Source organism: Nematostella vectensis, chromosome 13 (genome assembly GCF_932526225.1).
Source record: "Nematostella vectensis chromosome 13, jaNemVect1.1, whole genome shotgun sequence".
NCBI classification, from domain to species: Eukaryota; Metazoa; Cnidaria; class Anthozoa; order Actiniaria; family Edwardsiidae; genus Nematostella; species Nematostella vectensis.
The window spans coordinates 11,240,116-11,265,447 of record NC_064046.1 but is presented as its reverse complement, the minus strand read 5'-3'; the positions used below and the strand labels follow the sequence as shown (position 1 = coordinate 11,265,447).

General features: G+C 40.5%; 3 protein-coding genes across 5 annotated transcripts; 2 read left to right on the top strand and 1 right to left on the bottom strand.

Annotated features, from left to right (window-relative positions):
- Positions 1–886: 886 nt before the first annotated feature.
- Positions 887–11,176, top strand: LOC5519414 (saccharopine dehydrogenase-like oxidoreductase). The gene is made up of 11 exons (XM_001639331.3): positions 887–1,101; positions 4,444–4,553; positions 5,269–5,479; positions 5,571–5,620; positions 6,211–6,347; positions 6,753–6,990; positions 7,849–7,905; positions 8,260–8,327; positions 9,068–9,120; positions 9,730–9,805; positions 10,382–11,176. The coding sequence occupies exons 1-11, from the start codon at positions 930–932 to the stop codon at positions 10,488–10,490; spliced, it is 1,281 nt and encodes a 426-aa protein (XP_001639381.2). The 5' UTR covers positions 887–929; the 3' UTR covers positions 10,491–11,176.
- An 11-nt stretch (positions 11,177–11,187) lies between these two features.
- Positions 11,188–18,705, bottom strand: LOC116613715 (transmembrane prolyl 4-hydroxylase). The gene is made up of 10 exons (XM_048720648.1): positions 18,399–18,705; positions 17,886–17,970; positions 16,895–17,070; positions 15,573–15,634; positions 15,384–15,418; positions 14,597–14,750; positions 14,327–14,384; positions 13,372–13,484; positions 12,198–12,288; positions 11,188–11,876 (listed from the first exon to the last, which is right to left on the bottom strand). Exons 1-10 carry the CDS (start codon positions 18,597–18,599, stop codon positions 11,589–11,591), a joined length of 1,263 nt encoding a protein of 420 aa, XP_048576605.1. The 5' UTR covers positions 18,600–18,705; the 3' UTR covers positions 11,188–11,588.
- Positions 18,706–18,826: 121 nt separating this feature from the next.
- Positions 18,827–23,597, top strand: LOC125558980. 3 transcript variants are annotated; one of them, XM_048720645.1, is made up of 13 exons: positions 18,830–19,864; positions 19,943–20,083; positions 20,203–20,419; positions 20,523–20,634; positions 20,718–20,833; positions 20,962–21,128; positions 21,211–21,274; positions 21,366–21,437; positions 21,549–21,757; positions 21,850–22,041; positions 22,165–22,186; positions 22,264–22,415; positions 23,255–23,597. In XM_048720645.1, the coding sequence occupies exons 1-13, from the start codon at positions 19,784–19,786 to the stop codon at positions 23,399–23,401; spliced, it is 1,692 nt and encodes a 563-aa protein (XP_048576602.1). In that variant the 5' UTR covers positions 18,830–19,783; the 3' UTR covers positions 23,402–23,597. The 3 variants fall into 3 exon arrangements, with proteins under 3 accessions (XP_048576604.1, XP_048576602.1, XP_048576603.1); XM_048720646.1 differs by lacking the exon at positions 23,255–23,597 and adding an exon at positions 22,491–22,709 and having other exon boundaries at positions 18,836–19,864; XM_048720647.1 differs by lacking the exon at positions 19,943–20,083 and having other exon boundaries at positions 18,827–19,864.
- Positions 23,598–25,332: the final 1,735 nt, after the last annotated feature.

Sequence of the window (25,332 nt, the reverse complement as noted above, 5' to 3'; positions counted from 1 at the left end):
CTCAAGCTCTCTTCTCTTTCTGTTCTTTTATTAATAAGCGATTGGGTACGAGTTTGTGTCAGCCCCCGAAAATCTCAAGGCTTGAGAAAATTTTGGAGGGTGGGGTGGGGTATATTTATTTTTTGGGGGAGGGGTGGGTATAACCTCGCAGGAGTTTGCCTTAAAGAAAGCTCTCTCGAACAAACAGATTTCACGAGGGTGTTAAGATAAAATGCGCTACACGCAAGGGAATTATTGTTTTAAATATTTAAATAAAAAATAGAAAAAATGACGATTTTCTATAGAATATTTTTTTCGGAAGCGATTAAAATCGAAAAAGCGGGAGGTTTGGTACTCTGTAGATTGGAAAAGGGGTCCAAAATCTTGAAACTCCCATATTAAACAATTTTGTTTTAATAACTGTCTCGATCGTCCAATTCCCTATTTGGACATTACACAAGATATTTGTGAGTCCACTTCGCCTTGTTCCTCCCTTGCAACAGTGTCGGAAAAATTCCACAAAAACTTGCAGAAATTCGCCATTTCTAAAATCGGCCCAAGCCGTAAAACGTTTTAGAGGCTACTGTCAGTGGTTTATAAAGGAATGTATGGGGGAATTTATATGTTAGCGAAAAAAATACGTTATCGTGAAAAATAAAACTTTAGACAATGTAATATTGTGTTTGAGTCTTCCTTTATTTCGATTTTGCCGATAGAATGTCAGTAGAGCGAGTTTGAAGCCCGCTACGAATTGTGTTTCTTACTGTATTTATATATTTACGAAAAAGTATTTTTTTTCGCCACAGATATAAATTCCCCCATACATCTGTACATTCCTTTATAAACCACTGACAGTAGCCTTGGGCTGCCTGTGGTTTCCCAAAAGAATTACCCCCTCCCCCTTAGTCGTTGGGTGACCTTTGGAATCCTTGTTCTCTTCCTTGTCAAGTATGGCGGATTCCCGTGAGTTTGCGATCGTGGTTTTCGGTGCTTCAGGATTCACAGGGCAGTTTGTAGCCCGTGAGGTAGCAAAGAATAGCAAGGGCAAGTTCAAATGGGCTGTAGCAGGGAGAAACAAAGCAAAACTGGAGAAGGTTTTACGCGAAGCAGCCGAAGAAATTGGTAAGTTGGAGATTTTCCAGATAGTTTACTCGTAGTCCTACAAAGATTGGATTCGTATCGAGAAAACAATATCTTAGTATTAAGTAATTTAAGCCCCCTATTTACACAGAAACCAGTTCTGTTATTCTGGTAAAGCAGTGTAGTTTTATCTTTTTTCTTTTTAAGTCTAACTTTGTTCTTTAAACTTCGAACTTTGGCATAGCCTGTGTTTGCGTATGTTTGCTATTGCCCAATTTTATTTTTGTTTTTCGAGGTATTCTTTTATTAATCTCCCTTAATAACAACCTACCGGATTTGTGACTATAACTAGAGGGGCCCGTTGGGTATTTCTTTAGTTGAGTGCATTTTACAAAATAGTTTGCTTACAATTTTCGCTACTAACATCTAAATACATCATTCCCTTTTTTCATCAAATCTGTTAAACACGAGGTTCCCCTATAATAGGGAAAGCACCTCCCACCACCGGGTGCAGGCTCAAGAACAATCAGTTATCAATCCGCCGTCAATAAGCCAACATGTCAGGACAATTTCTCTGAGCGCTGAATTCAAATTTCACATTCTAAACCAAATTAAATATCATTCCTAGACTTGTGCACCTAAAATGTTTCTATTTATAGTAAAATAATGCTGTACCAAGCTTTGTGCACTCTAAAATATTAGCGTTTTTTTCAGAGCGTGAGAATAATTTAAGCACATGCGTTAGCTCATGGTTAGCACACAATTTAAAATTTTGCACCAAAAACGTTAGTGGACAGCAAATCACTAATTCATCAATCTGTCTTGTAACCTGTGCAAAAATTGTTTTATTCCAATCAAATGAGGCTCAGAGATAAGCAATTTAACAGGACTTATAATTTGCGACATCAGGTGTTGCAGTGATCTGGGGCCGCTTCCTGAAAGGCCAATTAACTTAACCCTAGATCAGCGCCTAGTCCCAGGTTAAAATTCGCTAGTCGTAGGTTAGCTAACCTACGAATAACTCACCGTTCCTGAAAGCCAAAAAATCCCCCCATTTACCAACCCCGGATTAACCCATTGACTCCTGCCTATTTTTTAGCTGAATTTACAAAAAACAGACTGAAAACAGATACCTCCACCCCTATTCTGAGCTTTATACTGCCTGTCAAAGTCAAACACAGCTGCACCTAGTCAGTGTTATCCAAGCTCTCTAACAGTGCTTTGCGGTCCCTACTTTTAATCCCTTGTCGTTGTGCTGAAGCAAACACAAGTTGATGGTTGCTTGTATTTTTCATAAAAAATACAGCTATGAGCATATTAGGAGAGTGTCTCAGGACATCATGAAATCTATTGGGGCATAATTGAGTGCTTTGCTTTTGGATATTTGCAAGCAAAGGTGGATTCATGATGATTTTTTCTTGTTTGGCTTTGCTTGGATGAGAAAATAATTTTCTAATGAATCACCACAGCTCTCCTAAATGCTGTCTTTTCTGAAACCAAATTGATTCCAAAAATTGTTTACACTGCTATTCTGGTCTGTATGACCTGGAATTGATGTGTTTGGCTTCGGGATGAAAAGACCATCTGACTTTGGGGAGAGGAGTGTTGACTGGCCCTCCCCTTGTGAATGATCTCCCAGAATGCTTTGCAATCTGTAAAGGCATCCAAGTGGTTTTACAAGCCTTCAAGGAGTGGACATCGTGTTTTGAGGCCATGGAAATGAACCTGGAGGATCAGAATAAAGGTATCTATTTGTGTCTTGAGCTGTGTTTGCTGATCTCTCCCTCTTGTGTGGTATTTTGAGCGTTTTATTGAGAGGGGTGATTCTGCATTTCTTTCCTTGTTCGATTTGAAATTTGTCAAGGAACCTGTGCTATTATTTGGCTTAAGAGTAGTTGCCAACACCTTTGTTGGATGCATATCTTCAAGACCATTTATCCCTTAGACTGATGCCTGAGTATCTTCATCTTGTTGTGTTTATTTTGCATTTATGAATTTTTTGGGTTGTGGGTACTTCTCAAAGCCGGTACAGGCCGGTTGAGGGGTCAATGTGTAAGCAAGTGAAAAACTGGTTTGATGAGTAAAATTCACACAGGATACCCAGTAGGTCCACAGAGAACCTTTGCTGGTTTAATTTTCGCACAGAAGCCCCAAAACACACCTCTACATCGCCTGTGATTACCTCCATTTCATTGCCAAAAAATGTCATTGCAGGATTCGAGTTGGTGCATGACAATAGCGAGACAGATTTATTTAAAGTAAAAATTTCATGTAATTTTCTGTCTACCCCAGCATAACTTTAGAGTAGCATAACAATGGTAGCATAACAAAGCGAAATGTTAGGACATTTGATCCCTACATTGTTTTTGTGTAAGGTCTTTTTTGTCTGCAACTTCATTTTATGAAACTTTAGTTCTTCTACAAAGTTTGGGAGGCCTACGTCAACTAAACCATAGGTTAGCGAGTTAACCCACCTCATGAGCAGGGTTAGATTTTACCTACAAAATAACCCAGAGTTAGCGCTAACCAGTGTTTCAGGAACAGAACTAATCTGGGGGTAAACATTTAATCCTGGGTTAGGGCAAGTATAACCTGGGGTTAGCTATAATCAGCTTTTCAGGAGCCGGCCCCTGATTATAATTGCAAATTCGAGCCCTGGGGTGGGAGGAGCTTTCCCTTTTATAGCGGAACCTCGTGTTTAGGTGATGCGCTTATCGACTACCTAGTTTGAAACCCCCACCGCCATGGTCCCAGGGAAGTGTGGGGTTAGAGATTGGGGCTAGAGCCCTTTTGTGAGAATCTGTCCTTAGGGATGGGGGGAATTGACACTTTTTGACTACCCTTGGGGTTTGAGACAAGTAAATAACGTTGCAAATGTCAGTTTCTGGTTTGAGACTCTTTCTCTTCTGTAGCAAGCAATTCCATGTATCAGCGTGTGGCAAGCTGCACATTGAAATGTGCAAAAACGAATATGAATGTTAAATAATGCCAGATGCAGCTGATTGATTTGTCCATTTTTTAAAATTACTGTTATCTTCTTAGTTATTGGTACAAATGTGCTCACTGAAGTGTACTCTGGCTTTAAAAGATGAAGGCTTATTTCAGATGATTTGTTGTCTCAAATGCCAGATAGTTGCCTACAGTTTGCATCCCAAGGGGTAGGGGCATTTAACTGCTGTTTTGACCCGAGGGGGTGGTGGATTTCCTTAGTTTAGTACAGGGTCAAAGTCTAATCCCCCACCCTTCCCGGGACCATGGGGGTGGTGGTTTCAATTGACTAGTGCATTACTCTTGCTTTTATAAGCAATGCCCCTCTAACTATGAGAAAAACATGGAAGCATTATGTTGTTTGTATGTACTTATTCCTTATATCTTTTTGTCTAGGCAAGGATCTGACACATGAAGCCAGCATTATTATCGCCAATGTTGATGATGTAGAGTCTCTGAATCGCATGTGCTCCAGAACTAAAATTGTTCTGAACTGTGTGGGACCTGTAAGTCATGTTTGTGGAACAATATGCAATAAAAGCTGGATCCAGAGAGCACTAACAAATCTCTCCCCCTATCATTTGAGATTTGGGGAGCACTGTATGTTGACTTATGAAAAACAGTATTACGTGGATAGTACTTAATACTTAATAAATTATTCCCCTAGATACAATAGTATAATAGTAGCTTATGCTAATACTGGGGAGGGCACAGTCAGTTTACAGCCAGCGGAGATGCGGAGGCACCTTTAGTTGCCTGATGGCTGGCAAAGCTGCTGTTTTAATAAAGGACTCCAGATTACTTAGGTTTAAAATATTATCGGGAAGTAAATTCCATGTTCTTATTGCTTATTGTTAGATCCAGCCAACTCTTTTTTTGAAATCCTGTTGATTTCGCAAATATATTGCAAGGACTTATTGTGTTAGTTTTAAAATGTGTTTTGGTTGGAATGTTTTGTTTTGTTGACATTATCGGTTATTTAAAGTGCTATCATGTGTTTTGCTTTAAACGACTGTACTGGTTATAAGCCTTTTATGTGTTTTGGTTTGATTGACAGTATTGGTCATAGCCCTGTCGTGTGTTTTGGTTTGATTAACAGTATTGCTCATAGCCCTGTCATGTGTTCTGGTTTGATTGACAGTATTGCTCATAGTCCTGTCGTGTTCTGGTTTGATTGACAGTATTGCTCATAGCCCTGTCGTGTTCTGGTTTGATTGACAGTATCGGTTCTATGGTGAGCCTGTTGTCAAGGCAGCTGTAGAGAATGGCTGTCACCATCTTGATGTCAGCGGCGAGCCAGAGTTCTTAGAGACCATGCAGCTCAAGTACCATGATTTGGCCAAACAGAAAGGGGTTCACGTGATTGGGGCATGTGGGTTTGACAGTATCCCTGCGGACATGGGTGTGGCTTTTGCTACTGAACAGTTCCCAGGTGATTATAAACATTTAGTGAGGTTATTGTTTGAATTTTAACTTGTAACGACTCTCAAGTTTTTAAAAAAAATAAATTGATTGTTTTGCAGGCAACCTTTGCCATCTCGAGACGTACATGTCGATGCATAGTGGACCCAAGGTAACATGTTGCATAATTTGGTCAGTGTTGGCAGTAGGGAGGGGAGTGGTCATGCCTTGCTTATCTCAAGAAATTAACGATTTCCATTATCATCATAATTACTATTATAATTAATTGCAATACGTACATTTTCTTCTTTTAAAGACATTTCCATTTATAACCAAAAAAAAAAACAGGCAATGACATGTGTAATATTTATTATATGACTACCATGGTACGCCACTCTGATTGGCTGTTGAGTGGGCTAGAATCCTACGATATTGCCCTTAGGCAGTTTTAAATATTTTTTTTTTTTTTTGCAGCAGGCTGTGTTAAAATGGCCTAGAGAGTTTGCGAAAACAAAATCAACCAAAAAAACAAAATCAATTAAAAAAAAAGGAAAACAAACAGGTCTTAGCAGTTGAGAATTGGGTTTCAACAAGCTTTTTGAGTCAGAGTTTTATAATCCTGACAAGGTTGTAAAAGAAAATTTTGACAAGAAAAAAAAACAAATTGATAAGCCGGCGAGCATCATCTTCATTGTTATTGTTTTTATTGTACCAATTGATTGTAGTCGTAAAAGTCATACTAAATATGTTTGCCTTTATCAGGGTTTTGTGGGACATTATGGTACCTACCATTCTATAATATATGGTGTTGCAAGCAACTTTGAAGGCAACCTTAAGAAGGTCAGGAAGCAGCTGTTTCCAAGCAGGATGCCAACATTTGGTCCAAAACTTCCTAAAAGGTAAACATGTCGACAGTATTTGTTGAGGGGGGAGGGGTGTGCAGTCATAAATATCATATGGAAAATTATGACATCTTGAACTCCAGAAATACCAATAAGTTTTAAGTACCCCCCTAAAAAAAATTCTGCCCAATAGAAAAGTGGTAGCAAGTAGTTCCCCAAATTTTCTGGCTGCTGCAAAATTTAACTATATTTTTTGGGTTTTCATAATACTTGTTTTCTGAAAAAGAGAAACGAATGCTCTTTTTTAATTAAATGTGACCTTAATTCTGCTGGTAGTTGTAGGGTTAAATGAAACTAATCATTTTAATACAGCAATACAACATTTACAATATCACTCTCATCATTGCTCACATAGAAGGTAATCCTAGACGCTTTACAACACCCAATTTCCTTTATTTCTAGGAGTTTTGTTCACTACAGTGAAGCTGTCAAACGGTGGTGTATTCCCTTCCTTGGCTCTGACCCGTCTATTGTCCGCCGCTCCATCCGCCACAAGGCTGAGGTTTTGAGCCAAAAGCCTGTCCAGTTCAGTGCATATATGATCTGCCCCTCATTCCTTGCTGTCATGCTACTCATGTTTTTTGGCGCTATATTTGCAATGCTCTGTCGTTTCCACTGGGGGAGAAAGTTGCTTGAAAAGGTAAGGATTGTTATGCAGTAGCAGGGGGAGATAAACCCCCCGCTTGGGCCCGCTAGTGAAAGTTTTATGTGCAAAAAAGGCCATACAGAATTTCCTCTTGGATGGATGGCCCCACCCAACCCTAATGTTTCTAGTTGGTGCTCAAATGTTGGAGCTCCAGAGAAGCCATAGGATTTGAGGATTAATGCACCAAGGATACTTAAATTGGTGTACCTTTTATAGATGAAACTGCTTTGCGAAAATAGAATATTGAGTCTATGGGAAAGTCAATGACCGAAATATCGCCACATTGCCATAAGTCCGACACCTTAGCAAAAAGCTAGATCCGTTATTGTTATGCCCTCAACTGTCCTCCTTTTATCTCCCTTGAACCGTTAATATGGTCATGTATATCGAGTCCACCCCCATCCCCCACCCCTCCTTCTGAGTTTCATCTGGTCTATTCACCTTTATGCCCTATACGTTTAACCTTTCCACTTTGCAAACCGATCTTTATTTGCTTTATTCCCTATTAATTCACTCCTCTGTCTTCATTTTTTTATCTTCTATTATCAAAGTCTAACTAAGCTCTGGTCTGGTCTTTTTACCTTTCTACCCTATGCGTTTAACCTTTTCCCTTTGCAAACCTTTCCATTCTTTGTTCATTCCCCATTAATTCACTCCTGTGTCTTCATTTTTTTTTATCTTCTAAAAGTCTGAGCTCCACCCTTCCTATTATCCCCCTCTTCCCTTCCAATTCTCTTTCTTTCCCCTTCTTCCTACTCTAGTCTTTCAATAACCCCTCCCTGTTTCTCCTCCCCTCCTGTACTTTGTTAACCGCTTACCTTAAGCTCTGACTAATTTTCTTGCCTTATTTAGTATCCCAAGGTTTTCTCTCTTGGCTTGTTTTCACATGAAGGACCCACAAAAGAACAGGTGAGTACCTTTAATTAAAGCCTGTGAATCCGGCTTGGGTGACACATGTTTTTATAGGCTTTGAAACCTTATTGACCTCAATACTAAATTAGATCTTTTCAAATAATGGTGAATTTCAATCCATCCTACTAAAAAAATAACCAGAAAAGTAGACGGAGTGATCGTCCCATCTTTTAGGGTAATAAATTTCCTAAACTGCTACCCTTTAGGAGGTAAGTTTTTGATTCCGCAATCCCTTATATTAGGGGTCTCACGCTATTAGATAATCTTATCCAATAAAACTGAACTCCCCTCTCTAGATCGTCAGAAAGGTGATGTGTACCATACCGTGATATAACACTGTATCTGTTCCAGATGGAACAAGCATCCTTCTCGTTGCTCATGTACGGCTCAGGATATGGCAAGAAAACAGCTGATCTTGAGTAAGATGATATACCTCTGTTGCAATTCAGCATAATGATACAAATATGCAAATAGAGGAAAAAATAAAAGTAATTCTAAAAAAGGATGTATATATGCGACCCTTTCCTGTTTATACGCTGTTTATAAAATGGATAGGAAAAGTAAGGTTTGAACTTTTTTTTTTTACAATTCAGCATAATGATACAAAAAAGCAAATAGAGGACAAAATAAAATCAATATTATAAGAAATTATAAAAAAAGATTGTATGCGACACCCGCGCCCGAGTCTCTATCAGCCCGCTATTTTAGTCATACTATCAGTAAGTGCAAGAAAGTATTAATTTCCATCGGCTGATTTCGGAAGATTGTTGCAGTATTCCATATCGAAATTGGTAAAACATATAGCACTTTGTTTTCACATAGTTAATTCGAATGTTCTTTAAATAATTTGTCTTTCAGTTTCAAATAAACACAATGATAACAAAGTTGTGGCTTCCAAGGGCTCTGTAAATTAGAATCTGTAAAAAAAATAAATGGTATATTTATGCCAAGGGGGGTTCGGAGGTAAGGAAAAATACTATACTGAAAAATCCGCTCTAATGACTAGGACGAGCTTCCCCAGAAAAAATGGTCCTCTAAAGGGGTAAACGACCCCCCTACCCCTACCCCCCCCCCCCCCCCCCCCCCATGCCTGTATGCTCAGTAATATTCCTTGCCGCCTTGCTGCTTTTAACAGTTTTCTCCGTGCTTCTATTCGCAGCCCACTGCCACCTAAGCCTGACAGTGAGATCGTGGTGAAAGTGAACGGACCAGGTGAGAGCATGTTGGGATGTGCGTGGCGCCCACATATATGTACCATGGGCTCATTGCATGGTCACAAAACATCCGTGCAAACAGCCCCAAAATAAGCCTATATTACTGGCGCCGTTAAGCTCGGCAACAAGATAAAGGAGTGTTGGGGACGCTGGCGCTGACTGTCAAGGGTCTTAATGAATCCTGTTCAGTTTTCACGGGTCTTAAATGAATCCTGTTCTGTTTTCACGGGTCTTAAATGGATCCTGTTCTGTTTTCACGGGTCTTAATGAATCCTGTTCTGTTTTCACGGGTCTCAAATAAATCCTGTTCTGGGCTTAATGAATCATGTTTTGTTTTCATGGGTCTTAAATGAATCCTGTTCTGTTTTCACGGGTCTTAAATGAATCCTGTTCTGTTTTCACGGGTCTTAATGAATCCTGTTCTGTTTTCACGGGTCTTAAATGAATCCTGTTCTGGACTTAATGAATCCTGTTTTGTTTTCACGGGGCTTAATGAATCCTGGTCTTCACAGCGTGTGTTCTCTGAAGGCATTAGAATTTTGGGGTTGAAATAATTTCTATTTTTTTTTTAATCTTGTGGGTTTTTTTTGTTGTTGTTGCTCGACAGAAGCGGGTTATGTGGCCACGCCCGTGTGTATCGTTCAGGCCGCCATGACCGTCTTGGAGGACAAACTGCCGAACAGGTACAACAGCAGCACTGATTCCCTCATTTTGTCTCGCATAGCATATGCCCGTTCTGTCTACCCGGCGGCCTCCCATGAACAAGTTTAATTGTAGACGGTTATCAAGAGAGTGTCTGGAGAGAAAAAAATTAATTTATATAGCGTTTATATCTCCAATATTTCTAAGTGCTCTAAGAATCCGAATTAACCAGGAGGTCAAATCAGTTGACTATTCACAAGCATGGCCAAGGATTTGAATCCCAAATCACTGAAAAACATATCCAGTTAGTAACTAAAGCCGGAGTTGAACTCGGCACTGCCGAATGGCAAGTCCAACGCTCTATTCATTAGGCCACACTGCCACCCACAAAGAGAGAAAATCGCAGGGTGGGGTCCAGTGTAGTACTTTACTGACAACGGAATCGGTATCCTTAGCTCTAGGCAATAAAGGTGGGGTCCTGACGCCCCTCCGCCCCTTCTGGATACGCGCCTGGTTATTCATGCATTTTTTCATGTAAAAAGGAGTTGTATTCCAAATGTAAACAAGAGTGAAAATGTAGCTGCTCGACATCCTCAATGCCAGCTTATCTGTTCCAGGGGCGGTGTGCTGACGACTGCTGCGGCGTTTCACGGCACTTCGCTGATCAACCGGCTAAACGCGAACGGCGTCAAGTACTCTGTCGTCAGTACCTCGCTCGCTGAGTAGTCAACGTAGTGGTGACAGTTGCTAGGGTCGTTGCCAAGGTAAACAATGGAAAGAAGGACCCGGAATTTGAGAATACGCCAATCCCTTTTATCTTTGAGTAATAAATTAGAAACATCTGACTATTCCATTAATAAACTAAGGGCTAGGATGATGATAATTTTTTACGTAAATAGCACGATCGCATATAAATTCTCCCCAATCTACTTAGAAGAGAAACATTATCACCGTGATAGAAGCTGTCCCTTGGAGATGGGAAGGAAAGGCAGGAAATTTTAAGGAAGTTCAATCTATGAATCTGGAGCTGTTGGTTTTATGATTTAGTTTTTTCGTTGCCACTAATGTTGATTCGGGTAGCAATATGTTGCTTAGGAAGATAGTGAGCAAGTCTCGCTAGGGATAATTGGTAATTAAGTCGTTTCAATGGATATTTCCGTTAAGTAAGTTCTCACCTAAGACAGACCTGAGAATGTTGTTGCTAAGGACGATTTGTAAGTATTTCATTGCTAAGGAAGCTTTTGTGATTTCGAGAAGACGTATTCTTGAGGTAATCTCGTCTCGAGGCGTTTGACAATGTGGGAACAATGAATTTAGCCATACCACAGAAAAATTATATATATGAAATGTATTTCTCTAGAGAAATTGAATAAGAGGAGCCCTTTCTGGGCGAAATATAATACATAAAAGTATGTAAAACGTGTTTGTTATCTTGTATGTTTTATATGTATTTATTTATCCAGAATGTTATTTTCTGGAGCAAGAGCCTGCCACAACCTTCCGTCAGCACATAGCTTAAAGTAGCACGCGTACAAAATGTTTTGGAGTTGATGCAATTCAAACATCATGTTGTTGCCTAGTTTTTCCCGACTCGCACTCAGTCGTTATTTGCTGTTGTGCGGACATCCACAGAAATCCTGAACCGGAGGAGAATTCCGATTCCGTGCGCTTCTTTAACCTTCCCGTAATGCATCGCGCGGCGTCTGGAGACTAGTTTTTTTTGTTAAACTTGTACAATGTCAAGTCTGATGTTGCGAGCCAATCGATGTGGATGAATCGGATTACTAAGCATTCTCTTAGCCTACCACGTCACGGCACAATCCCCTAACCATAACCAACAATCCGTTCCCTCTTATCCCGCCATGGTTTCAGGTGCTCGAAGTCTTCCCCGATCACATTTATCCAGCTGTTCATGATAAGTTTGTGTCCCTTAATGACGTCACATCCGCCATGATAGGAAGTAGGGTCCAGGTCCCCGATCCATCCCGTCTGACCATCAAGCACGTGATTGTACCACATGATCGCTTTACCCTTCTTTGGTGTGACGAGTAGGTTGGCGCTTGCGCAGTAGGAGCTTAAGTTTGACACGTGTTTTGTAGCGTCACGCCAGGCCTAGAATTAAAGAGGTAAAACTTGACCTTGTTGTGAAGCCGTATTGTCACCAATTAACTAACGGAGGATAAGACAGGCCATCCGCTCTTAATTATCAGTCAGTTCCTCGAAGAAACTTCCAGTAGACACACTACTTTTGCAATTTTGAAATATTTTTTTGCGTTTTCCATTTAAAATAATCAGAGATTGTTATGTAATCGACTGTAACCAACCATTGCAACATTAGCCTAGCAAAATACAATTATATCATTTCAAGATTAAGGACTACAGGAAGTAAACTGGTGACAACGGACCTTATCCACCTTATCCTTAACGACCTACCGTCTCGCTGAATGTTGCATTGTCTGCTACTGGGAACGCCGTCTGGCCACCTTTCTCGACGTCGGTGAGAAAGTATATGATGGTGATGTATCTGTGTAAAATGGATATGCGGAAATAGGTAACAAATTATCCCACGGCCTTTATCATCTAAACGGTATTCATTCTCATTAGTATTACTTTCATAATCTTCAGCATCACCATAACCATCTTCAGCATCACCATAACCATCTTCAGCATCACCATAACCATCTTCAGCATCACCATGGCCATCTTCAGCATCACCATAACCATCTTCAGCATCACCATAACCATCTTCAGCATCACCATAACCATCTTCAGCATCACCATAACCACTATCATAGTAATCATTGACTACCAACCGCATCCACTCGCATCATTGCCACCAAACCCTAAACAGCATCAGCATCATAACCAACATCATCATCAGTACTACTACACCCCGTCCGCTATCACTCTCACCATCACCACCACCCTAACCCTAAACAGCATCATCATCATAACTATCTCATCATCATTACTACTACACTCTGCCATCACTCTTACCATCACCACCACCCTAACCCTAAACAGCATCATCATCATAACTATCTTCATCATCATTATTACTACACTCCGCCATCGCCACCACCCTGACCCTAAACAGCATCATCACCATAACTATCTTCATCATCATTACTACGACACCCCCTCCGCCATCACTCTCACCATCACCACCACCCTAACCCTAAACAGCATCATCACCATAACTATCTTCATCATCATTACTACGACACCCCCTCCGCCATCACTCTCACCACTCTAACCCTAAAAAGTCATCTCATTATCATCATCCTAACCACCACCATTTATCATCAGTACATTACACCATCACTCTCTATTACCACCACCCTAACCGTAAAGAATGATCATCTCATCATCCTAACCACCACCAACATCATTATTATCATAACTCATAACCATATCATAACTCATAACCACCGTCATCATTATCTTTACTCTCGCCATCACCAGTTCCAAGGCCCTGGACAGTCACCCTTATCATCAACATTATAACTTCACCTAAACAGAGTCATCTTCAGCACCATTTATTGTTATCGTCATCATCATAACAACTGTCATTATCATTATCTACATGAGTGTCACAAACAGCCACCTGCATATGCGACAGTCATTCTCGTCCCCGCGATGGCAGCAATGCTGGTCGGCGGTAACACTATGTGAATCGTAATGTCCGTGGTAGTGTCCCCCCGGACCATAGCTAACTACCTGTCAAAAACATACACATATTAACAGTAACTAAGTATAGTAACATACACAACTAAAATGGAGGGGGGGGGGGGGGGGTACTAATAACTAAAATGGAGGGGTTGGGGTTTGGGTACTATTAACTAAAATGGAGGGGGTGGGGGTTGGGGTTCTAATAACTAAAATGGAGGGGGTGGGGGTTGGGGTACTAATAACAAAAATTTGAGGGGGTGGGGGTTAGGGTACTAATAACTAAAATGGAGGGGGTGGGGGTGGGGTACTAATAACTTAAATGAAGGGGTTGGGGTACTAATAACTAAAATGGTGGGGGTGGGGGTTGGGTTTGGGGTAATATGTCAATTTCCCCCCGGGATCATAGCACATGTCAAAAACGTACTGGTACAGGAAAACCTAAAATAGGGGGGAAGGGGGGATGATATGTCACTTTTCCCCCTGACCATAGCACAGTACCTGCCTAAAGCGTACTGGTATATGTGACCCCCTGGACCACCGACATGTGTATCCGTGCCATAATTCTTTGCACAGTATAATACCACAGGATTTGAATCAAGTTCGAATATGTTTTTTTTAGCTCGGCAATGTTATCGACCTCTTCAGTTCGAATGTAAGCACCGCTGTGTGTCACTGGAGAGAAGTGAAACGTTCGACACAGCGGCAACTGCTTGGAGTCTATTCGATTGTCTGCTTTGTTGAAGCCTGGTGCTTACGGCGGTTTCTCATTGGTTCGGTATCCAACGGCCGTCGTGACTGCGAAATGGCTTCATTGTCATGGCGACACCTGCGGGCGTCCAAACCGCCAGGCTTCCCTTAAAGCAAGTCTGCCATAAACATCACTTACTTACCACAGGTGGTTCGCTGCCCTCGATGATTTTTAAAGGAAGTCCAGTCAGTTTTGCTTTCCTGTAAATAGGACAATAGATTCCAGTTTATGTACTAGTTATTGGTCTAAGTAGACCCATCCTCGCGCCAGGGGTAAAAAGGGGTGGAGCCTATAGCACAAAGAACAAAGATACCCGGATGTTTCACTCCTTTACAAAGCCCCACACAAAGAAGAAGCCAAAAAAGAATGCCAAAAGGTAGATTCATGCATCTGTTCCTCTTTGTTGGTCTACCTGTGGTTAAGCGTGTTCATAAGCTGCGAATCGGCGTCCATCTCAAGCCAAGTCTCGTTGCTATGACGACCTTTGATTTTGGGATCGCTTTGACGTAGCTGGTCCACATAAGACATGATCCTTCGCCCATCAAATTCTTTTGACGTCAAGTGACCTACAAAGACACAAACGTTTACTTGTTGAATTTGCCTGTTATGCCTAGTGCACACTAGTGACATAACGACATAACAACATGGGCCCGTGCATTTCTTTTAAGCCCGACATAACGACATGGAACATGAAAAAACATGTTTTCTTCTCTTATGTCGTTATGTTCATGTCGTAATGTTGGGCTTATTTCAAAATGTCGAACCATTCACACTTGCGAACATATGAACGGGTGCACGTGCCTATGTCATTATGTCGTTATGTCACTAGTGTGCACCAGGCATTAGTTAGGTGGTGCAGTGTCAACAGTTCTCACAAAACGACGCGGCCTCATATGACCCTGCAAATATTCGAGCAGCCCCCCCCCCCGATTGATTCTGTGTGTGTGTTGGAGGGGGGAAGAGGAAGCTGATCAAGACGTATGAATCGACAGACTATCTTATTTCCCTCAGACGATAAGCTTACATTTGCACAGTTATTTTTTGTTCTTCCAACAATTTTTTATCTCTGAGATAAATTTGGTCTTTTTAAAAGTCACGTTACATCGCCTAGCGGTGCAAAGAAATACAGGAGAGGGACACGCACAATAAAGAGTTTAAAAAAACATGGGGGGGGGGGGGGGTGAATGGAATGATTGTACCTGCTTGTGTTTGGCCAAGTTTCAGCTTGATGAACCTGAATTAAAACCGCAATGTCACATGAACAAAAAAAAATAACAAATCTCTTGAAATCAGATCCTACACCCATATGAAAAATGTAAAAATATAAACCCTCGTGCATAATAACAAGCATATTCTTCTTAGTAAACAAAAAAGGGACGTGTACTCACATTGTGTCGATATCTTTATCTGTAAAATGAAGGTCCCGGAGGTACAATAGCGAGTTATAAATCTGATAAAGAAAAAGAAGAACATGTAAAAAGCAAATAAAAAAAAGGTTGCAACATTTTTGCAAAAAATATTGTTTCTAGAGTTGATGCCGATAAGTAAACCTCAGTAACACGAATTTCCTAATGCGAATCAAAACCAATTTTACTTTCTGAATTTGCGGCAGGTGTGTTTTACGCCATTTAACTCGAAACTTTGATAACTCGAAAACTCGAAAAAGTTTAAAAAATTCTGCAAAAATTATTGTTTCTAGAATTAACTCCCGATAACGAAACCTCAGTATCGATTAGTAACACGAACTTCAAATCGAATCAAGACCAATTTTCCTTTCTGAACTTGCGGCATTTGTGTTTTACGCCATGTAACTCGAAACTTTGATAACTCGAAATCTCGATTTTTTTTAATTTCGAGACTCGAATTCATTTCTGTTTCTTTATGTACATTTCTATAGCCTCATATTTTCAACCCTTGATTTTCATCATTGTTACTTGGTCCTTACCATCGCCTCAATTTACTTTCAGTCGTTTTTTCTGCTTTTCAGTTTGTTTTATTATATGTGCCATTACCCTCTTGTTATGATTATTTCGGTATACATTTGACATATTAAAAAACACGATATTGAAGAGATCCCAAGATCTCCCAACCATCTTAAAATAAATTTTTCGAAACTTTCAAGCTTTTTATTTCGCTAGGATGACAAAATGGCGGCTTAGACGCCGCCTTCCCTGACTCGTCCCCAGTCGTCTCACATGGTTTTCGGAGACGTCGCAAAGCCTCAAGGGAAGGGTTAAAGAGGCGCGCCCCTTCCCTTTAGGCTTTGCGCGCCTTCAAAATCTCCCTTTCGAAAATTTGCGTTACGACTGGTGTAGCGGACGCCCGCGCGCGCCCGCGGGATTATTGATTAGATTATCGATTGGGAGGGAGAGACGGGTTGTGGCGTATTTGGAGGAGCCACAAGAGTTGTTTTTGTTAATCAGCGAGTTGTTCGTAGGATATTGAGGACAAATGAATTCGTAAGTACCGTGTATTGATTTATTTGTAAATTTAGATGCTGTTTGTTTGTAGTCTAAGCGATGTATTTTGTGTAAAGGAACCATTTTGCTTTCGCTGCACGCATCTCGACTCGGTGAAATGTTAAATGATTGAACTTTGTGAAGAGAATAAACGTTAATCAAGTGAATGCGCGTTTGAGCTTGTCCTAATAGTGTGGTCGTGGTGTCATTTGGGAATTGCAGCCACAACTGCGGACGAGTCAGCTGCCTACCTCTGCTCTGCTGATAGTCCCATCCTTGTCGCTATCCCATTGGACGAACGAGACGTCAGCATCCGTATCTGTCACGCTAGTGTCTGCACTGATGACGTCACTTGCGTGCATTTGGTGGTTCTGCGTCACGGTTATCAGTCGGTCACACTCCTCCGCCGAGAGAAAGTCAGGAATCTCTAGACCATGGTTTGTATTAGTAAAATCACTGTTTGTGGGCGTTGTATATCAGGGAACTAATCCTTCTATTACAGAACTTTGCAAAATCGTATGCAGAACAGGCCCGTACCCAGGGGGGAGTGCAGGGGATGCGAACACCTCCTCCCCCCACAACGACCGAAGGTCCACTTTCAGTTCTCAATGGACGTGGTATTTGTAGACAAAACTATAAAGCATATGCTAGATCACTCAGGTATGTAGCCAAATCCGGCAATGAACGTCCCGTGGAGATACTGCAAAGGCATAAGAAAATCCCTTTTTGTTCTTTCGGGGATGTTCACATTTTTATCAGAGCACCTCCTTCCCCCTCCCTCCCCCCCTGAAAAATTAGGTCCACTTTTTCGGATTTTGCACCCCCCCCCCCCCCCCCCCATCCAAGAAAAAACCTGTTTACGGGCCTGCAGAAGCAGCGTCGAACAACCAACGAAGGACGAAAATTTAACATAAAAGTTTTCGAAAGACCGGACTCCACTTTTATTAACTATTTAGGTTAAGTTCTTAGAAAGGGTTCCTAGAAAGCAGGTTAACGCTAACCTAGGTATAAATGCCCTTTTTGTCCAATCAAATGTTAAGATATCCGTATTTATCTTTTTGTTTGCGCTAGCCTACTTTCTAAGAATTGACCCCTGAATATCGAGTTTTAAGGAACGCTTGATTCACAAGCTTATTCAGTAGCAATCAATCCATTGTATACCAGTTTGTTTTAGATATTCACAACAACAAAAATATCGTTTTTATGTCGGTAATATCTCAGGACTTTAAGAGGGCGTCCTACCAAATATTGGAGGTCGAATACTGAGCGTTCTGGCGATGTAAGGTGGATTCCCTGCCGTTAGATGCATCTTCTGCATAAAACCGACCTGAAAAAAGAAACTTGTATGTTTTTACATACCAAATAAACCACAAAGAGAGCCATGAAACTGTATTTTCTCTAATTAGCTGAAGCAAACGGCGGATTGTGTACTTTATCGTGGTTAAACTTATGATGCCACTCTTATATGACGCTCCGAAATATCCCATTTAGTGGGCTTTTACTACTGGACGACGTGTTATGGAAACGACTGAGTATGGGGGGGTCCTTGAAGGCATGTAAACGAGAGATACGGCCTGGGAATGGATGAGATGGCTCAAGAAAGAGTTAGCGGCATTTGAGGGACTTTATTTGAGGGATTTCGAGTGGAATCAAAGTAGAAACGCCCTGGGTATGAACCTGGGAATGAGTTCGATGGCCTGGGAACGAGCTAGATGGCCAAGAAAGGACTTAGAGGTTATCTAGAAACAAACTTACCTTCACTGGGTCAAGTCTAGTCATGCGCTTTCTCTTTATCAAGCACGGCCCTTCTTCCATGTGGGTTACGGTACTTGTATGAGCAACCGTCACGAACCAAATACACAGAATCCCGGCAAGGCTAAGCATCTTTAAGGGAGCCACCGTTCGCACAAAGCTACTCCCGGCTTTGGACATTACCGGTGAAATACCATGGGGCATGAGCAAAGCAAACAGTTGCAGATTATCGCTTTTTGGATCACGAATAAACGAGCTAAAGAAGGGCGTACAACACTCAATCTCAAGCTTCAGTTTGCGCCTTTTAGACGGATTATCAATTGTAGTGATGATTATCTATAGGACCATATCAAACTTTTGGTGTTATTCAAACTCGCTCGGCCGCTTTTTTAGAGACTGAGACTAGGAGCTGTGTAACCTGGCAAATTACAAATGGGTTTTCTCTGAGCTATCCAAGATGGCGGACGAAGAGCGATTATTTTTGGAAAACAGGGCTATTTAACCTGAGATTTCTGCTTATAGAAGCGAAAAATACCTATTTTTCTCATCAAATACCCCTGTAGGGGCTAGATCTTTCTTCTGCCAGCCTAACTTGTGGAAAAAAGCCCTCGTAGGTATTTTAATCGACTACGTCCTTGTGTGATCCTGATGCTGAAGAGTACAGAAACACCCGAAGGACGAGAAGCTAAGTATTCCTTTCTAATATTTCCGTTTTTTGTTTGTATAATTTTGGCGCAATTCTTATCTAGATAATCTTCACGGGTTGTTTTTTGGGGATCATCTTGCAGAATCTCGGTAAACTTAGGCGGGAAGAGGTTCAAAAGTTTAGTCGTCTCGTTTGCTTGTTCATGATAGATATCTACTAAAATGATGGTGCAAGGGTATTTGACTAATTTTACACAAGATCCGCCATTGAAAAAACAAAGATTGGCTTACACACTACCTCAAGTCCGTGAAATCGGGCTGTGTGATTCTCGGGACTCTAGAATCGAAGAGCTCGAGAATCAGCTGTCAGAGCTAAAACATCGACTCGCTGATGTTGTCAAAGAGAGAGATGGCATGAGAAAGGAGCTAGGCAAGGAAAAAAAGCCCTTTCTTCAGCCGAGAAAGCCTTTTTGTGACCTTGAGCCAAAAGCTCAATTTCACAAAAAGTCAGAGATTAAAAAATGGCTTGAGAAGCAATTTGAGAAGCTTCCAACAGATTGGAAAGTTGTTGAGGTTTGTTTAGAATTTTTGTACACATGGAAACAACCTAAATTTACCAATTCTGTTATAATGGCATTTGTTTATCATAAAATGTTTCCTTATCTCTAGGTTCAACTTGAAGTTGGTCAGTTTTGCCCTACATTTCAATGTTTCCTTATCTCTAGGTTCAACTTGAAGTTGGTATGGTCAGTTTTGCCCTACATTTCAATGAGAGGGTTGAGCCTGAGGAGATTGACCATAAAAAGATCCAAAGAGCTCTCAAGGTAGGTATTATAGAAGTACATGTACAGTACTGTAGGTTTCTTATTTTTTCTATATTTAGATTATTTTTATAATCTCAGGCCAAAGATGATGGTGATGTTTCTGACTCAGCATACCATGAGCTAAAGATGGTAGCTGGGTCCAGCTTGCCATCACTGTATGGGATACAGAAAGAGAGAAAAGCTCAAAATGCAATCATTCCTATTACAGAATTTGAAGGGGTTAGTCTGTTGATAGTCTTAATTCTGATTTGCTTTGTGCACAGCACATTTTGCATCCTTTAAAACAAGCAAATACTGTACAAACCCAATAATTCATTAAACAAAGTTTCTCCTTTCAGAATGCAAAAGGATGTTCAAGATCCATCAAGGACATTCTAAGTTATAGTTCAGATGTCATTGGAAATGCAGGGGGCAATGTTATAACCCTTTGGTTTTCTGGTGATGGTAGAAAAACCACCAAAAAACTTGGGAGTGTTATGACAACCTTCTGCTTTCCAGCAGAAAACTCTGTTAAAAGAAGCCCAGAAAGGGAATACTGTATATCTATATATGATGGTGAGTTGGTTGCAGCTAATTTATTGCAGCTGTAAGCGAGAACAAATCTTCCTAATGATATAGTCAACTAAAGCCATATATCTGTGAACACTTTTTATTATAGGCAAGGAGTCATATGACATCCTAAAGGCGACCTTGAGAGGGGTTTTTGATGAGATGAAGGCCCTAGGGAGAACTGGCATTCTTGTTAATGGCCTTGAATACACTATTGATTGGTAGGTTTCATTTTTTTTGCAACCAATAATCTTATGATCTGGCATTAAACAGGACATATGTAACTTTTATCCCTTTTTTTAAGGGTGATGTGTGCTGACTGGAAGTTCATGGCGTGTATTCTCGGAATTAATAGTCCCTGTGCCTTGTACTTCTGCATTTGGTGCGAATGCAGCAAAAGGATGATCAGAGACTTTTCTAGTAAGTTTTTTAATTTTGTTACTTATATAATGAATGTTATGTAATGAATTAAATGATTTTTGTTTTTATGAATTATTCCATTGTCAGCTATATTATAAATAACTAGATAAATTTGATAAAAATTTCAGTCCCACAATGGCCCATAACCAGAACCTTAAACCAGTGCCGTGCACGTGTTGGGTGTCCAAATGCCAAGGGAGTTCAATGTTTACCTCTCGTGGACATTGAATTTACCAAGGTCATACCCGACACCCTGCACCTCAAATTGAGGATCATGGGAAAACTTCTCAACCAGGTAAAATTATGCTTATTTAACAAATTCAAATCTCCATTGAGCCATTTTTTAAAAAAGTTCCTGGTATATATTAAACTTCTAGGTTGCTTGCTGGGCTATAGAGCAGAATGTTAAAAAAGCCATGGAAGAAGCAATAGAAGCTTTGGGTAAATAAAAATTTCATGTATAGGGTAAATGGGTATAGGGGATGTCTTATGGTGATTATCATTTTGTTTTCTTGCCATATTGTATTTGCAGGTGTGAGGTTTTGTTTCTATGATGTCCAGGATGACAGTGGCAAAACCACAACCAAGTGGAGCTCTTTGGATTGTAAGTAAATAACTGACTAATAGAAAAGACTGTTATAATAACTGAAACTAATATGAAATTACTATAAAGTTTCGTTATTTATTTTCTTTGAATCCTCTTTTCCTTATAAAGGTGATGGTTTGGAAACTATCATTAGGGGGCTTGATATCCATGCCTTCCTAGGAGACATGGAGAACAAGTCCATCACCAGCCTTGACTGTCTGACCAAAGCCCAGCTAGTGGAGGAATGTAGGAAGTTCCATCTGAGGTCGACAGGCACCAAGGACTTCCTACGTGCCACACTCAAGGATCATCTTGACCGCAACAACATAGTGTTTGAGGTATGATTTTTATTTTCATTATAAAAAAGACCAGCACACCCAGGATACTACTGTGTATAAAGCTAATTTAACAATTGCTTTGTGTTTTGTAGCCATCGTCCACTCCCACTTGTGAGAAAACAATTCTTAGCATATCAGAGCTGACACAAGTGTGGAAAAGTTTGATGGTCCTCACTGATGCTCTTGGGGCAAATCCTGGAGATGAAGCATATCTTCGAGCAGATGCTTTTCAAGAAAAGGCCCGCCAATGGGGAACCAAATTTAGAAAGGCCACGTTTGATGAGGTAATTCTACATCCCTGTGGTTAGTTGAACTGGCAGGACACAAGCCTCATTTGATCATATGTCACTGAAAAAATAACAAGTAGATATATTATTTTAATTGTGCTTTCTTTTATCTCTCCACAGGATGTAATTCCATATATACATGGTAAGATTAAAATGAGATTCCTTAATTGACTTGGGATCTCCGAGACCAAGTAATTTTATGCATTTTTTTCTCTACAGTTCTTGTTTATCATGTCCCCCAATTTTTGGAGATTCATGGCACGATCCACCAGTTCAATTGCCAGACAGTGGAAAAGAAAAACCACATGCAGAACAAGACATTCCACAGGGGTAGCCAGAAAGGGGGGAAAAATAGCAACTACACTGTACAGGTAATTCCAAGTGAAAAAAACGTCATGTTATCTAGACTAATCGCTTGCTACAACTGTGTATTTTTATCTCTATAGATCATGGAGAGGGAAAACAGAAAACTGTTCAGTAGGGAAAATAATTTGGAAAGGGTCAAGAGAAAATATCAAAAGCAGTGAAGACAAAGAAAAAAATGTATTTATTTATTTATTATATTTTTGGTGCTATTTATTACTGTTGTAAATATCACTATTTATAACTTGTATAACTATTTGTACCCACATTATTATATAAAGGCATTAAAACCATCAAAACAATCTGTATCATTCCCTGGATCTAAATTCCCCCTCTTTATTTTCGACTGGAAATACAGTGAAATCGGTTGAAACAGATGTCAACAATTAGTTTATATAGAGAGATTTTAACTTACCGAGCCATAGTTGTGAAGCATATTCCGTCTACGCCGTACGAAGCTGATCTCCAAAAAGCTCAGCGGGGGATACTTGCGCTCTAGCGGTCGACACATACTAGGCCTTTCTTCCTCTGACCCATATTCAGAGATGTAAGTACAACGGGGGCACGAACTATGATCATAATTAATCCTTAGCTCGTATCCTCATGATATCCACATCTTCGAAGATGAGTCAACTTCACATATGGTACTCGAATCTGGCAGTTGCCGAGCCATAAACTCCGTACCAATAACGGTGCCAAACTCGACAGCAGTGCACGGGAACCGAATATTACGGGTCCCTGAAAAATCCAGCTTTCGTGAGGTAGCAAAAGAAAATGTCCCTTTACCAAACAAAGCGGAAAAACCCCCCTTTGAAAGTGGGACTTTCACTTGTACTCTCCGAATGAGTCCCGTGTCATTCTCGGGTGTACGAAATTGGAGCTCATCGAACAGTGCATGTCGAATCAGCCACAATTCCTTATCCTCGGAGCAAAGAATGGGAAGCTTTTCTCTTGCTACCTCACTACTGTCGGGGTTCCCAGCATTCACGGCTAAATAGCATGACAACTGCGGATTCAATGAAAGAGAAACCGTAGAATTATATCTATCGCTGTAGCCTTTCCATTTCACAAAGGCATAGTCTCCCTCAACGTTTAAAACTCTCTCTATCTCCCAGACTTTTTCTTCTTCCTCTTTCTCTTCTTTCACGTACGTATCAACTGAGGAATGGTCTAAATATTTGACCAAGCGATCCGGTTTCTTTATAATTCTTCCACTACGAGTCTTTAGGGAATCAGTGTTTGCCGCCATGTTTGTTGGAGAAGCGCGAAAGGGGAAACTCCAGTACTTCTAAATATGGGCATATATGACCATATAAGGCACAGCGAACGAAGGACACTATCCGTGGGGAATATGTTTGATATGGACGGTAATTGTGTTGACAAGCGTGATTTGTCCACGTGGTAGCGGGAATTCATTGTGTTTCGTGCAGAGCGCGTGCGCGTGATACGCGCTTTGAAAAGCGGGTACCAGCAATTTACCCGTCATGCTTTGTTGTAAAAGCAAGGGCTTTGTTGAACTTCAAGTGACATTTTGATCTAAAACAAGTATCGTTTGTCAAATAAATAAATATGAATAAATAAATAAGCTTGCAAAGAATTACGCGAAATGGAAAATCGTTCGGAATTCTAGTCAATTACGTGGACACAATTGCACGTTTGGGTGGGGGGGGGGGGGGGAGATCGAATAACGTCTCAACTGCGCAAAAATTCAGGTCATTAGCAAAATAAAACCGTGTAAGAACTGAAGACGAGAGCAACAATGAAACATTTATTTCAATTTATAGTACACTTATAAACACTGTAAACAAATTCAATTAGCAAAATATATAAACAACAAAAAATACAGTTGTTGACGTCCAATTATTAAAAGTCACACATACACAAGGCTGTAAACATGAAATCGGCGCTTAATGTCCTTTGAGACATGACGGAAAAACCTCTCGCAATTCGAGATAGAGAAAGAAGACACAATTTCTTACAATGGCCATCGGTTCCTTGAATTCCGGATTGACTGATGTAACAAATAACGTTACATAGGCCGAAATGCACATACCCAGATTTTTGCTTTTTAAGATAATTTTCCCTTGATCCCCATCCTTGCGCTATGTATGAGCTCAGGGACGAAAAGCTCAAATTTCAATGACACTTTACAAAAAGTCGCATTAATTTAAAAATAGTCGCATTTGATATTTTGTTTGTAATTACTCACTATGTACTTAGAGAAATCTTCCGCCTTATTAGGTGTGAAATGAGCTTATTTGAAGCGTTAAGTCATGTTATTCCGTCTTGTCGTCCTTTGATGATTACGGTAATAACCACTTATTAAGCTACAATTTGAACTGCTTGCGTCAAATATGATTTCTTATTTACTTTGAAGATAACGCGGGTTGTTTGAATAATGAAACTTACTGAGCTACTGTTTATTATGGCCAAACAAAAAAAAATTGCTTATGCTGATGATAAGGACACCATTTGGACGTGGCCATCTTAAAAGCGGGTTAGATTTCATGGACAATTCATACAAGTTTTCTTTCCTTGAGACTAAGGGCGCGTTTTTTTTTATTCGTGATTCCGTAATGAGAATGATTAGAATAGAAAAAGCACGGAGCCCCCAACACCCCCGGGATTTCCAATCCCCTCCATGGGGGTGTATGGATATTTTCTGGAACTACACAGCTTTTTCTTTACTTACACCAGCGAGGCCAAGGAATGCTTAAGTACACAGAGCACGAAGGAATTCTTCTAGCTGTAAAGTCCGTGTTAATCAAACAGAGATCGCTTCCTTAAACATCTGAATTACAGTACAACTGAATTAAAAATTCACGTTGGAATTCGGAGGTGGAAACATGACCGAGATAAGCGTCGCGGTGCCCTGGGAACAAGTATCATTCGACATAACTGACATATATCACGGAGATCAGCATC

What these genes read in the sequence shown, in the direction of transcription:
- LOC5519414 (XM_001639331.3), top strand. Translation starts at nt 930, where the DNA reads ATGGCGGATTCCCGTGAGTTTGCGATCGTGGTTTTCGGTGCTTCAGGA. An exon ending in AAGGACCCACAAAAGAACAG is followed by an intron (nt 7,906 to 8,259) that starts GTGAGTACCTTT and finishes TATCTGTTCCAG; the next exon opens with ATGGAACAAGCATCCTTCTC. An exon ending in AAGAAAACAGCTGATCTTGA is followed by an intron (nt 8,328 to 9,067) that starts GTAAGATGATAT and finishes TTCTATTCGCAG; the next exon opens with CCCACTGCCACCTAAGCCTG.
- LOC116613715 (XM_048720648.1), bottom strand. Translation starts at nt 18,599, where the DNA reads ATGCCCCATGGTATTTCACCGGTAATGTCCAAAGCCGGGAGTAGCTTT. An exon ending in CTAGACTTGACCCAGTGAAG is followed by an intron (nt 17,971 to 18,398) that starts GTAAGTTTGTTT and finishes TTCTTTTTTCAG; the next exon opens with GTCGGTTTTATGCAGAAGAT. An exon ending in GATAAAGATATCGACACAAT is followed by an intron (nt 15,419 to 15,572) that starts GTGAGTACACGT and finishes GTTTTAATTCAG; the next exon opens with GTTCATCAAGCTGAAACTTG.
- LOC125558980 (XM_048720645.1), top strand. Translation starts at nt 19,784, where the DNA reads ATGGTCAGTTTTGCCCTACATTTCAATGAGAGGGTTGAGCCTGAGGAG. An exon ending in TGGGAAAACTTCTCAACCAG is followed by an intron (nt 21,129 to 21,210) that starts GTAAAATTATGC and finishes TTAAACTTCTAG; the next exon opens with GTTGCTTGCTGGGCTATAGA. An exon ending in AGAAGCAATAGAAGCTTTGG is followed by an intron (nt 21,275 to 21,365) that starts GTAAATAAAAAT and finishes TTGTATTTGCAG; the next exon opens with GTGTGAGGTTTTGTTTCTAT.